The following is a 12197-nucleotide window of genomic DNA, read 5'->3' as shown; positions in this document are numbered from 1 at the left end:
AAAATTGGGGTAAAAAAAATAAAATAAGTTTACTAGAAAATTCAAAGGAATTTGGTTTTATTATTATTATTTTTTTAATGTGTGATGCTTCAATATTCAACAATAAGGCTATAAAATAAAATTTATTAAGTGATTTAATTGCCATTTGGTCAATAATTGAGGCCTTTAATTATTAATTCCAAGCTTCCAACATCCTTATGCCTTAAACAACTTATTTAAATTTTAATTATTTATTAATTATGTTTTATAAAATATAATTTTAGATTAGACCCTAATTCCACGTCTAAAAACAACCCCAGGTGACCTGTTTTAGCCTTCTTGTTTTAAAATGTATTATAGAACTATGTTTAGAGTGTGAAAGAGCGTAAGTGCTACCCTCACGTTGAGTGCATTCTAGACTCTTGCTTGTCTCTAGTAGCTGGTTAAGTTTCTTTGTCCTTCTCTTGTTTTACTATGTCAAGATGTAAGGTGTCGGTGTACGTTTAATGTGTGGAAGAAGGCAAGTGCGACCCTCATGTTAATTGCGTCTTTGGTTCTTGCTTGTCTCTAGTAGCTAATCGAGCTTCTTCGTCCCTCTCCCGTTTTACTATGTCAAGATGTAAGGTGTTGGTGTACATTCAGTATGTGGAAGAGGGTAAGTGCGGCCCTCACGTTAAATGCGTCCCTAACTCTTGCTCGTCTCTAGTAGTTGATCGAGCTTCTTCGTCCCTCTCCTATTTTACTATGCCAAGATGTAAGGTGTCAATGTACGTTATGTATGTGGAACAAGGCAAATGCAGCCCTCACATTGAGAACGTCCCTAAGTCTTACTCGTCTCTACTAACCAATCCAGTTTCCTCATCCCTCTCCCATTTTACTATGCCAAGATGTAAGGTACCAGTGTACGTACAATATGTGGAAGTCCCTAACTCTTGCTCATCTCTGGTAGTCAATCTAGTTTCTTCATCCCTCTCGCATTTTACTATGTCTAGATGTAAGGTGTCAGCGTGTACGTTCTATGTGTGGAACAAGACAAATGCAGCTCTCATATTGAGAACGTCCCTGACTCTTACTCGTCTCTAGTAACCAACCGAGTTTCGTCGCCCCTCTTCCGTTTTACTATGCCAAGATACAAGCCCTTGTGAGAGGTTATCTTGTGAGGAAACAAACAGCTGCTACCCTAAAGAGCCTGCAAGCTCTTATGGCAATCCAAGTTCGAGCTCGGGCAAATCGAATCCAGCTGCTCGAGGAGGACCACGAGCTTCTCGAAAGGCGACGACATGAACATCTCACTAACACCAATCTCGACAAAGTATACAAAGTAAACTTCATTGTTTATTTCATACCATTTCTTTCACTTCGTAACTTTTTTGTTTTCCTAATTTAGGAGACGATAAACATGAATCTCGACGAAACTCGGAGACCATATAAGAGCAAAAGTGGCCATATAACTCATTCTCAAATTGAACAGATAAAGAACGGACCAAATGCTTGTTCTTGTCGACGAAATCTTTTGATCCCGACGAGACAACATCAGCACAAAAACCACTCCATTTCCATAGAACCAAACAGTTCCGAGTACTATGTTTTAATGTCGAAATCAACTACTAACAGAACATTATGTTCCATGGATCCGCCAAGGCATTCAGACTTCGTGCCTGATGAGTATCCCTGCTATCCAAATTATATGGCCAAGACAGAGTCCTCGAGGGCAAAACTTCGGTCGCAAAGTGAACCAAGACAGCGACCCGGCTCGAGCGCCTGGCCAAAGTGCAAGCAAGCAGAAAGTGCTTTACAAAAATGAAACATAATGGTTATGAAAGTCACAGCCACACCTGGTTCATGAAGCTTTATCAGTTAACAAAATCGTCCAAGAATAGCGATGGCGATTCAACGAGCAGAAAATTTAGTTGCCCCGACGAACCACGTCGACATTAAAAGAACAGCCACTGAAACCGAGACCATCTTAGCCATCTAAACTGTTGTAAATTTACATTCCTACAACAGAACTGCATATCATCTACTACTACCGACGAGTTAAAACTAAGAATGACGAATAACTGCTACTCGTTACGTCGTCTATCGAACTAAAAGAATTATAATCTACAGTGACGAGATATTCTTATCGTCTTCTCGGAATCTGCCTAGGTGTCAAATATACCTTGAGAAAATGTAACGACTCTAGATCATACACTTAAAAATTCTACCATAGTTACGAGAGCGGTTTACGTTTCCTGCTTGACAGTGTTTTCTTTGAAGCTCTTACTCAACCAGATAGCAGTTTCCCTTGGGGAGACCTTTCCAGGTCCAAATGGCTTCAATAACACTCCGAGCTCTTCGTACCTCTCTTGCTGCAGCAATCGGGCACTAAACTCGAGCAGACCTTCCAAAGCCTCGGCTCTCTGTTGTAATGATGAAGTATCGAAATGGCGTCGTCGTAAATCTGATGAAGTATGGCTCGATGCTCCTGCGGTTGCATTCTGATCCGAGGAATCACTTCTAGCTTCTCGGTCGTCTTGAAATAAGCTGCATTGTATACCCTGCCATGCGCCGGTGTATCCAGGAGTTGAACAAACCTTGTCACAAACTTGGATTGTACATTTGTCTTTGGTCATCGAACAATCAATATGCTGCACCGAGCCGGTTGATCCATGCATGGATGGCAGTGAAGCTCGACGAACAGGAAGAAAGGAATCATCGTACGATGCTAAAGGGAATTCTGCAATCCTGTCGATTCGCGGAGAATTCACCGACACGTCTGGAGAGTTCATATGATGAAGAATACCAACATTCGGTCTACAAGGGCTTTGATCAGTGATAGCTTTTGTATGCAACGGAAATGATGCCCGACGAACATGAGATTTAGTAGTAGATGAAACCGGTAGCTGTAGTAAACAAAGATAACGTCTCAGTTCGTATCGAAAAAGCTAGACTATCCAGACTTTAAAGATCAACTTCTACTCACCAACTTTTTATTGTTTTTCAATGGTTCGTCCCATTTTTTCGGAGTGGCATAAGCTTTCGATAGAAGCCGTGAAGTTTTCGGGTTAGCTGCAGACTTCGAAGGTGTCTTGTGAACCCCTACTCCGCCACGAGTGGCACCAGTAGACGGTTTGTAACTTGGGTAGTTTTGTGTATCGTGTATATCCTGTGTTGAGCTGAGAGAATCGTATTCTATTACAGAAACGCTTGGATTTAAAGCTCGATCGTTGGTTAACGAATGTCGTTTATTGGGCAAGAGCTCTGAGAACCTTGTCTTCTTCATATAATTAGGTGGTTCAGGCCAGAGTGCTGGTAACGTATTGCGTCTCGGATTATTCCGTTTGAGATGAATCTGAACAATATAAGGCTGCAAATGAGGATGGTCAAGTAGCTCCCCAGCCTGCCAAACAAAATGTACGAAGTCAGTGACTAATACAAAACATATCGAATCGCCCGAGCCCACCGATAACAGATATTGTCCTCTTTGGGCTTTCTCATTCGGGCTTCCCTTCAAGGTTTTTAAAACGCGTCTGCTAGAGAGAAGTTTCAACACCCTTATAATGAATATTTCGTTCTCCTCCCCAACCGAGCGATTTCTATCCATATGGTATTCGTTGATTGAATACGAAACTCGAGGATTGGATAGATCAGATAGACTATTGAATACGAAACTCGAGGATTGGATAGATCAGATAGACTATTGGATGGTTTTCTTTAGTTTATATCAGAGTAGAGTACGAGAGGAGGATAAACGTACACTCGGCCGAAGTTCCGGGTTTTTGCGTAGCATGCTTTTAACGAGACCTCGACTGGAAATCAAAGAAGAAAGCGATTAGATCAGCAATAGTGCAGATAAAAAAGAAGGGTCAAAAGAGGAGGGAAACTTACAATGCACCAGAGTATTTTGTTGGAAGAGGAGCCACTACGGACTTGTTAATTTTGTTGATAAGTGCTTGCATATCCTGCCCAAAAGAAAGTCCGAACGTCAAACCCAGAACACTCATCGACACTAAAAGCATCGTGAGATCCCGAGAACGAGTGCCAGCAAGGACGTTGGCCCCCCAAGGGGGTGGATTGTGAGATCTCACATCGGTTGGAGAGGGGAACGTGAAAACCTCTACCTACCAGACACGTTTTAAAAACCTTGAGGGGAAATCTGAAAGGGAAAGTCCAAAGAGAACAATATCTGGTAGCGATGGGTTTGGGTAGTTATAAAAAGCTTCGAAAGAAAAGTTACCTATTTTCAATATCGTACTTAAAATGAATGTGTTGTGTAACGTGGAAGAAGAACAAGGACTAGAAAGCATAAAAGAAAATGATATTGGAAAGGGAAGTGATTGGATTTGGGAATCGAGACCACCAATATATGTTTACACGTTCTCCGGGGGGTGGTGCGGGGCATTTTTTATCATAGTGTTCACTCAACATTACTAATTTGTAACAGCCCAAGCCCACCGCTAGTAGATATTGTCCTCTTTGAGCTTTCCCTTTCGGGCCTCCCCTCAAGGTTTTTAAAACCCGCTTGCTAGGGAGAGGTTTCCACACGCTTATAAGGCATGCTTCGTTCCCCTCTCCAACCGATGTGGGATCAATGGGTGGTCTTAGTTGATATACATGAAGATACCCCTCCTCCCCCCACGTCCTCGACTCGAACCCCTAGGTAGAAAAATCAATAATTTAAATCCTTTCAAGACGAGAACAAATGGCGTACGAAACTTACAAATGCTTTAAATGCAGGTTTTAGAGAAGTCATCTCATATATACAGCATCCTGGCAAACAGATACAAAACAGAATAATTTTCAGTCGATACGCCAAATAAGGTTCACGGTCAAGTCGAGTTCAGCCATTCCTACCTAAAGACCAAATATCCGACTTCGAACCATAAGGTATATCAGCAAGAAGTTCTGGACACATATAACTCGGAGTTCCTACGACCTGTATTGTCAAGCCAAGCGTTTTAAAGAACATTAGTAAGATATCAAACATCTCTTCCTTTTTGCCTTGCCTCGAGGGCTTACGGGTCTGTGGGCACAGTTGAACAAGGCTCGTATTCAGATACAGAATTTATACTAGTAATTGAATTTCTTATGAAAACAAATTTACGATTCAAATTACACACCGAGGAGGCAAGATCATCCGACGTCAACATTTTGGCTAGTCCGAAGTCACCTGTTCCACATATGTGAATTCTTATCAATAGTACGCTCAATCGACAATTTTCCTTATATTGGTTGAAACGGAGAAAGATTTCACGTACCAAGGCGTATATCTCGATCTTTAGTCAAAAATATATTCGAACACTGTACAGATCACACGATATAGATAGTTAGGAAAACGCTTGCCATCGTTTGCATTGACTAACTATGATTCATATGCAAGTACTCGAGCGCCTCGGTACATTCAAACACTATAAAGATGAATGTATATCGAACCTTAACATCCCGATGAAGGATATGATTCATATGCAAGTAATCGAGCGCCATCAAAAGTTGAACTAACCACTTGCAGAGCTTCTGCAAACGGAGACGAGAGATGAATAAGCTGTACTAAACAAACCCAAAAAACATTTTCAATGAAATTTTGACGACTCTCGTAGCAACGAAATGAAGAACACGAGAACCTCTTCGGGGAAGTGAACACTGTTAGCCTTCTTTATCGCATCGGCCCTGTAAAATTCGAATAAGTATAAGCTACATAGATAAGGATCACAAAAAATAATAGACATTGAGCTGGAAGAATACTGACATGTCCCCTCCTTCACAATAACCGATAATAATGCACACGTAGCAACCCTGTCGACAAAGAAATAACAGACCGAACTTAAACCATATCGTTACAACGATGAGCCGAAGAAATCAAATGGTAAGAAAGAACGGTTTAAGAATAAGAGGCATTTAGTTAACCATCTGTCATTGATGTCGTAAAACCGTGTGTTTAAGAGTAGATAGCAATACTAAACAACAATAGTTCGATTTACCTTCTCGACCCAAGAGTCTTTGTACTCAACGATAAATGGATTCCGTAATCTAGAAATGAGCTCCATCTACAAGAAAATGGAGAAGATATTAGTTTAGTATAGACCGCAATTTCGTTAACGTAGCCCCTAGTGCGATCAAAATCACGGGGACAGTTGAAGAGAATCTAAATGTAACAGTCCAAGCCCACCACTAACAGATATTGTCCTTTTTGGGTTTTTCCTCCCGAACTTCCCTCAAGGTTTTAAAACGCGTCTACTATGGAGAGGGTTTAGCCCTACTCCAACCAGTACCTCGCACCAATCACCATTTATAACAGCTCAAACTCACCACTAGTAGATATTGTCCATTTTAGCCCGTTACACATTGCTCTCAGCCTCACGGTTATAAAACGTGTCTACTAGGGAGAGGTTTCCGCACCCTTATAAGTCATGAAGCACACCGGGACAGTTGAAGAGAATCTAAACGTAACAGCCCAAGCCCACCGCTAACAAATATTTTCTTCTTTGGGTTTTCCCTTCCGAACTTCCCTCAAAGTTTTAAAACACGTCTACTATGGAGAGGGTTTAGCCCTACTCCGACTAGTGTCTCACACCAGTCACTATTTATAACAGCCCAAACCCACCGCTTGCATATATCATCCGTTTTAGCCCGTTACGCAACACCCACAGCCTCACAGTTTCAAAACGCGTCTACTAGGGAGAGGTTTCCACACCCTTATAAATAATGTTTCGTTTTCATCTCCAACCGACGTGGGATCTCACACTAAACAAGCCATAAAGCACAACAATACTATCACACAGTCGAACAGTTATTACAGTAGTAAGACGAGAATTTAAACAAGTTTTGCAGCACGTCGAGTCAATTATCATAGTCAACAAGAATCGAAACAAGTTCTAAAGCACACCGAAACAGCATAACGATCCAACAACAAATCTAGACAATGTTATTAAAGCTAAAGAAAAATGTCAAAGCAAAAAAACACAAACCTCCTGGTGTGCAGATCTACGGGACCGATCAGTCTGACGAGCGAGACGAATCTTTTTCAACACATACCTTAACATACAAAGATCAAAACAATCAAAACCAAACCAATGCACCTAAAACATTATATGTTACACAAATTTAATGTTTTAAAGCAGAAATGAACAAGAACAAGAACAAGAGCAACATTGCTTACTTCTTCTTTTCATGTTTATGTCTGACAAGAAGAGCAGAACCAAAGGATCCCTTCCCTATTTGCTCCAGAATTTCATATTGCTCCATTTGAACAGACTAATAATACCCTTTTTCTGAGTACACAAAAGAAAAGGTATCATTTCACTCAGCATTTCAAAGGGGAAAAAGCTGGGAAACAGAGATATTATCCAAGAAACCACATTGAATCATAAGGATTCCACTCTATTTCTCCTACCATTACAGCTTGTTCTTAGCTTCAAACAAAACTCAAACAGACCCATCAACCAAATTTACAAGATTCACCCATTTCATTAAGAACACTGCAAAATCTTACAAACCCACAAAGAAGAACACTGCCCATTTCAATAAGAACACTGCAAAATCTTACAAACCCACAAAGAACACTGCAAAATCTGAAGAACCCACAAAGAAGAACACTGCAAAATCTTAAAAACCCACAAAGAACACTGCCCATTTCAAGAACAGTGCAAAATCTGAAAAACCCACAAAGAACACTGTCCATTTCAATAAGAACCCTGAAAAATCTTAAGAACCCACAAAGAAGAACAGTGCAAAATGCTCAGTTCATCACAAAAATACCCCAAAAAGATCGAATGCAGCAAAGAAAAAAGGGAAAGAGAGAGGCACCTGAAAGTGGAAGTAGAAATGTGGATCCAAGCAAATGTAGAAGAAGAAGAAGAAGAAGAAGAAAACAGGGTTAGGAGAGGTAGCTACAGAGGAGACAAGGAACGACACCGTTTTCGAAGCAAAAGGAAGACAAAGAGAAGCTGAAGGGGAAGGGGAAGAAGATAGTGAAGGGCTTTCTCCATTGTTGGAAACTTTAGCAGTAACCCCAAATGAAACAAAGAAGACACTAGAAGACAAAATCCTGGAGAGAGAACCAAAATGGGAGTGTTTTAGAGAGAGAAGAGGGGTTAGAACATAGAAGGGGAGAATACTGTATGAATCTAAAGCAAAAGTATTTAATGGGTTTACTTGGAATTCTTGAGAGAGGTGGGAATGATGGGTCAAAGTGAAAGAGAAATGGAAGAAAAGGGGCTTAGAGGGGAGAGATTTTGGGGGATGGTGGGTCAAATCTCAAATAATGTGCTTTGTGAGAGCAAACCAAATCATGGAATAGACTTAGAGAAGCAGGTGAAAGAGGTGGGAGGTAGAGCTCATGGGGTGAGGATGAATCAATCAATACACTTGTGGAAAGAGACTATGAAAGTGGCCATTTTGGAGACACAAAAGAGGAGTACGGAGCTTCTACTCCACTCACCTATCTCGTGATTGTGTTTAATACCTCATTTTTATCGACGTTAGTACAGTTCAACTAATTAATGTGAGGGTTCAAGCTCACCACTAGTCACTTTCTCTTTTAGGCTTCCCCTCAAAGTTTCTAAAACGCGTCTCTTAACAGGGAGAGAGTTTTCATACCCATATAAATGATGTTTCATTCTTCTCCCTAACTTATGAGGGTGTGGAAATCTCTTCCTAGCATAAGTGTTTTAAAAACCTTGAGAGAAAGTCCAATCATAAAAATATGTGTTAGTGGTGGGTCTTGGGCGTTACAAATGGTATTAGAGTCAGACATGGGGTGGTGTGCTAGCGAGAAGGTTGAGCTTCAAATGAAGTGGACACGAGGCAGTGTGTCCATAAGGACGCTTGACCCCAAAGGGAGGTGGATTGGGGGGACCCACATCGATTAGAGAAGGGAGGACGTTGGGTCCCGAAATGGGGTGGATTGTGAAATCCCACATCCACGGAAAGAGGCAATGGAATTGTGAGACCGATACGTTCAGGAGGTGTTTTGATTTGCTAAGATCAGCTGGCCAGTCATCCGCGATAAGGAAAAGTTAATAGAGCTTGTCCGTCACAACACATGCGACCACCACACTAGGGGCTACCATGGTAGCAAGAGAGGCCAGGTGGTGACAATTGAGAGGTTGTCACTAAGCATTCCTAGTCACACGGGAAGAGAGGTCAAATGGCAAGGCCATATGCCCGTTTGGCTCCTCGCGGAGTATAGCTCACATCCAAACATCTGATGATTGGAGAACGGGGCAACGCCCATGAAGCTCCGGCGGAAAGGGAAGGCCTGCCAGGCCGTATGCCCATAGGTACAGTGATGGCACTCAACTAAAGATCGAGCCTGAAAAAAGAAATGTTTACTATTAGAAAGGAGAACGAACCATCATTTATAAGTGATGATTTTATGGAGAGACCGGTCAAAAGCGAAAATAATGAGAAAAAACAGGGAACAATGGAATACTTTGGGGGCCATTTCTGTAAATCTGTCAGCTTTTTTATTTTTTTTTCCTCTTCTTTGTATTACCCTTTTGGGTAATTTCCTCTTTTTTTTCAATTAATTATTTTTTTTTTAATTTGTTTTTTAGTTTTGATTTGATAATCTATGTAGGGAATCATGAAAGCAACGAAAAAGATGGGAATAATTAGCAAAGTATAAATAAAAAAACATTAAAATATTTTGAACACATTTTCCAAAACATTTTCAAATAAAAAAGCAAAAACTTTAGGATAAATTTGTGAGTGACGATTAATGGATATATTTTTTTTATATAATAAAGTTAGATATAGTGGATAATAAGCTTTGAAAAATATCGATTTATTGACGTGGTTGGTAAGGGTGAGGCTCAAACGATTGATATATCCAGGTATACAGAGACGAGAAATGACGTAATAAGTGACGAAATGCTTTTGGGAGTTAGAAATAAGTGTAGATCCAAAAATTCTCGAATAGGTCACGCTTTTAAAATGGAGTAGCTTAAACCGTGAAAACAGGATTGTGGGAGAACGATTGTAACAGCTCAAGCCCACCGCTAGTAGATATTGTACGCATTAACCCATTATGTATCTCATTAGTTTCACGGTTTTAAAAGGCGTATATTATGGAGAGGTTTCCACACCATTATAAAGAAAGGCTTTGTAGCCCAAGTTCACTGCTAGTAGATATTGTTCGCTTTGGCCCGTTACGTATCGTCATCAGCCTCATGGTTTTAAAACGCGTCTACTAGGGAGAGGTTTCAACACCCTTATAAAGAAGGATTCGTTCTTCCTCTTCAATCGCTATGAGATCTCACAATTCACTCCCCTTGAGGGCAACGTCCTCGCTGACACATCGCCTAGTGACTGGCTCTAATACCATTTGTAACGGCCCAAGACCACCGTTAGCAGATATTGTCTGTTTTGGTTTGTTATATATCGTCGTCAACCTCATAATTTTAAAACGCATCTACTAGGGTCCACACTCTTACAGAGGAGGATTTGTTCCCCCTCTCCAACCAATATGAGATGTCACAATCCACTCCCCTCAGGGGCAGTGACCTCGTAGATACATCGCCCAATGACTGACTCTAATACAATTGTAACGGCCCAAGCTCATAGCTAGCAGATATTGTCTGTTTTGGTCCGTTATATATTGTCATCAACCTCACAGTTTTAAAACACGTCTACTAGGGAGAGGTTTCCACACCCTTATAAAAAAGGCTTCATTCCCCCTCTCCAACCTATACGAGATCTCACAATCCACTCTCTTTGGGGGCAGTGTCCTTGCTGACACAACGCCCAGTGAATAGCTCTGATATCACTTGTAACAGCCCAAACCCATCGCTAGCAGATATCGTCTGTTTTGGTCCGTTATATATCGTCATCAACCTTACAGTTTTAAAAAGTGTCTACTAGGGAGAAGTTTCTACACTCTTGAGAATGTTTCGTTTCCCACCACAACACATGTGTCAATTAAGCTCGGTTACAACATCTATTTAGTACTATATATATATATATATATATATATATATATATATATATATATATATATATATAGAATATGTGTTTAATTAATTCTTTTTTATCCATTTTAATTTCATTAAAAACATTATTCCATTTTTTAGTTGATATAAAATGTTATTTTGTTAATAAATAGAATAAAGGGAAAGAATTTCAATACTTGTTATTTATTACAAAACCATTTATATTTTTTAGCTACATTCTAGCATTAAAACAAAACATTTAAGATTTTGAGATAAATGATTTTTTTCGAGACATAGTTTGACTTTTATAGTCGATTCTCCACTTAGGGTACGTGAATTTATTTATCATAGGCTATTATAGCCCCTAGGTTTCTTAATTTCACGAGTTACATATATGATATCTCAGTGGTCAAAGAATTTATACTCCACGAACATAGCTCAACTGACATAAAATTTGCATTCTTGATCGAGTTAGAGGCTCGAGTTCTCTAATACAATCAATGTATGAGTATACTAACTACGATCCAACTATCAAAAGTAGAGATTTTTAGAAGAGATTTCTTTCTATTAGCTAAACAGGGATGGGGACAGGGAACGTCCCCACATGCCTATCTAATATTAAAATACGAATTTTTTAAAATTATGTTTACATTATTTGATTTATTAATATTTTTTAATAGAAATTATATTGAAAAATACAAATTACCTTGAAATGAATTTAGGTCCCGAATTTTATAGCGATAGAGTTTCTTTGTCTCCATCGTTATCTCTCGGGTTTAATTATCTAAATAAATTTATTTTTTAATAAAATAATTAAAAAATATATATATTAGTGGGAGAAAAAAGAATAGAGATTAAAAATTTAAAAAAATATATAAAAATAAAATAAAATAAAAAGCAGAAAAAGACATAGAAGTAATAAATGTATAGGAACATTGCATGTGATAGTTCAGTCCAAGATTTCCTTTAATATCTCCTTCTCCCATTTCCATCACACACTCTTTTCTCTTTTTTTTTTTTTCTTTTTAATATTTTACATTTCTACCTCTATTTTATTCGGGGTTAATTATGTACGTGGTAAAACCGAATCTATAAAAATAAACCCAAATGGTAAGAAACATAATAAAAAGGTCCGTCCGACATCGAACAAACGAGAAGGGACGAGTTTGGGTCGGAGCCTAAACCCACGTAGTCAACTTCGACACAAGGTCAAGGCAGACCCTACGATCAGCCTCATGAGACAATCCTATTGCAGCTCGAGTTTGATTCCTTTAACTTAATTCGAAAAAGGGTCGATGAGGCCCTAAA

General features: G+C 39.5%; 2 protein-coding genes across 2 annotated transcripts; one reads left to right on the top strand and one right to left on the bottom strand.

Moving 5' to 3' along the window:
- Window positions 1-1157: 1157 nt before the first annotated feature.
- Window positions 1158-1798, top strand: LOC111465701. Its single transcript, XM_023110213.1, has 2 exons — window positions 1158-1291; window positions 1367-1798. Exons 1-2 carry the CDS (start codon window positions 1181-1183, stop codon window positions 1781-1783), a joined length of 528 nt encoding a protein of 175 aa, XP_022965981.1. The 5' UTR covers window positions 1158-1180; the 3' UTR covers window positions 1784-1798.
- Window positions 1799-1854: 56 nt separating this feature from the next.
- Window positions 1855-8270, bottom strand: LOC111465481 (serine/threonine-protein kinase Nek3-like). The gene is made up of 15 exons (XM_023109878.1): window positions 7765-8270; window positions 7118-7229; window positions 6927-6993; window positions 5940-6005; window positions 5708-5754; window positions 5583-5628; window positions 5395-5475; window positions 5220-5262; window positions 5082-5131; window positions 4816-4897; window positions 4682-4731; window positions 3850-3923; window positions 3719-3770; window positions 2945-3361; window positions 1855-2864 (listed from the first exon to the last, which is right to left on the bottom strand). Exons 2-15 carry the CDS (start codon window positions 7201-7203, stop codon window positions 2205-2207), a joined length of 1821 nt encoding a protein of 606 aa, XP_022965646.1. The 5' UTR covers window positions 7204-7229; window positions 7765-8270; the 3' UTR covers window positions 1855-2204.
- Window positions 8271-12197: the final 3927 nt, after the last annotated feature.

This window comes from Cucurbita maxima, unplaced genomic scaffold (genome assembly GCF_002738345.1).
Source record: "Cucurbita maxima cultivar Rimu unplaced genomic scaffold, Cmax_1.0 Cma_Scf00029, whole genome shotgun sequence".
NCBI classification, from domain to species: Eukaryota; Viridiplantae; Streptophyta; class Magnoliopsida; order Cucurbitales; family Cucurbitaceae; genus Cucurbita; species Cucurbita maxima.
The sequence above is the reverse complement of the archived record's forward strand: the minus strand, read 5'-3'. Positions and strand labels throughout refer to the sequence as shown.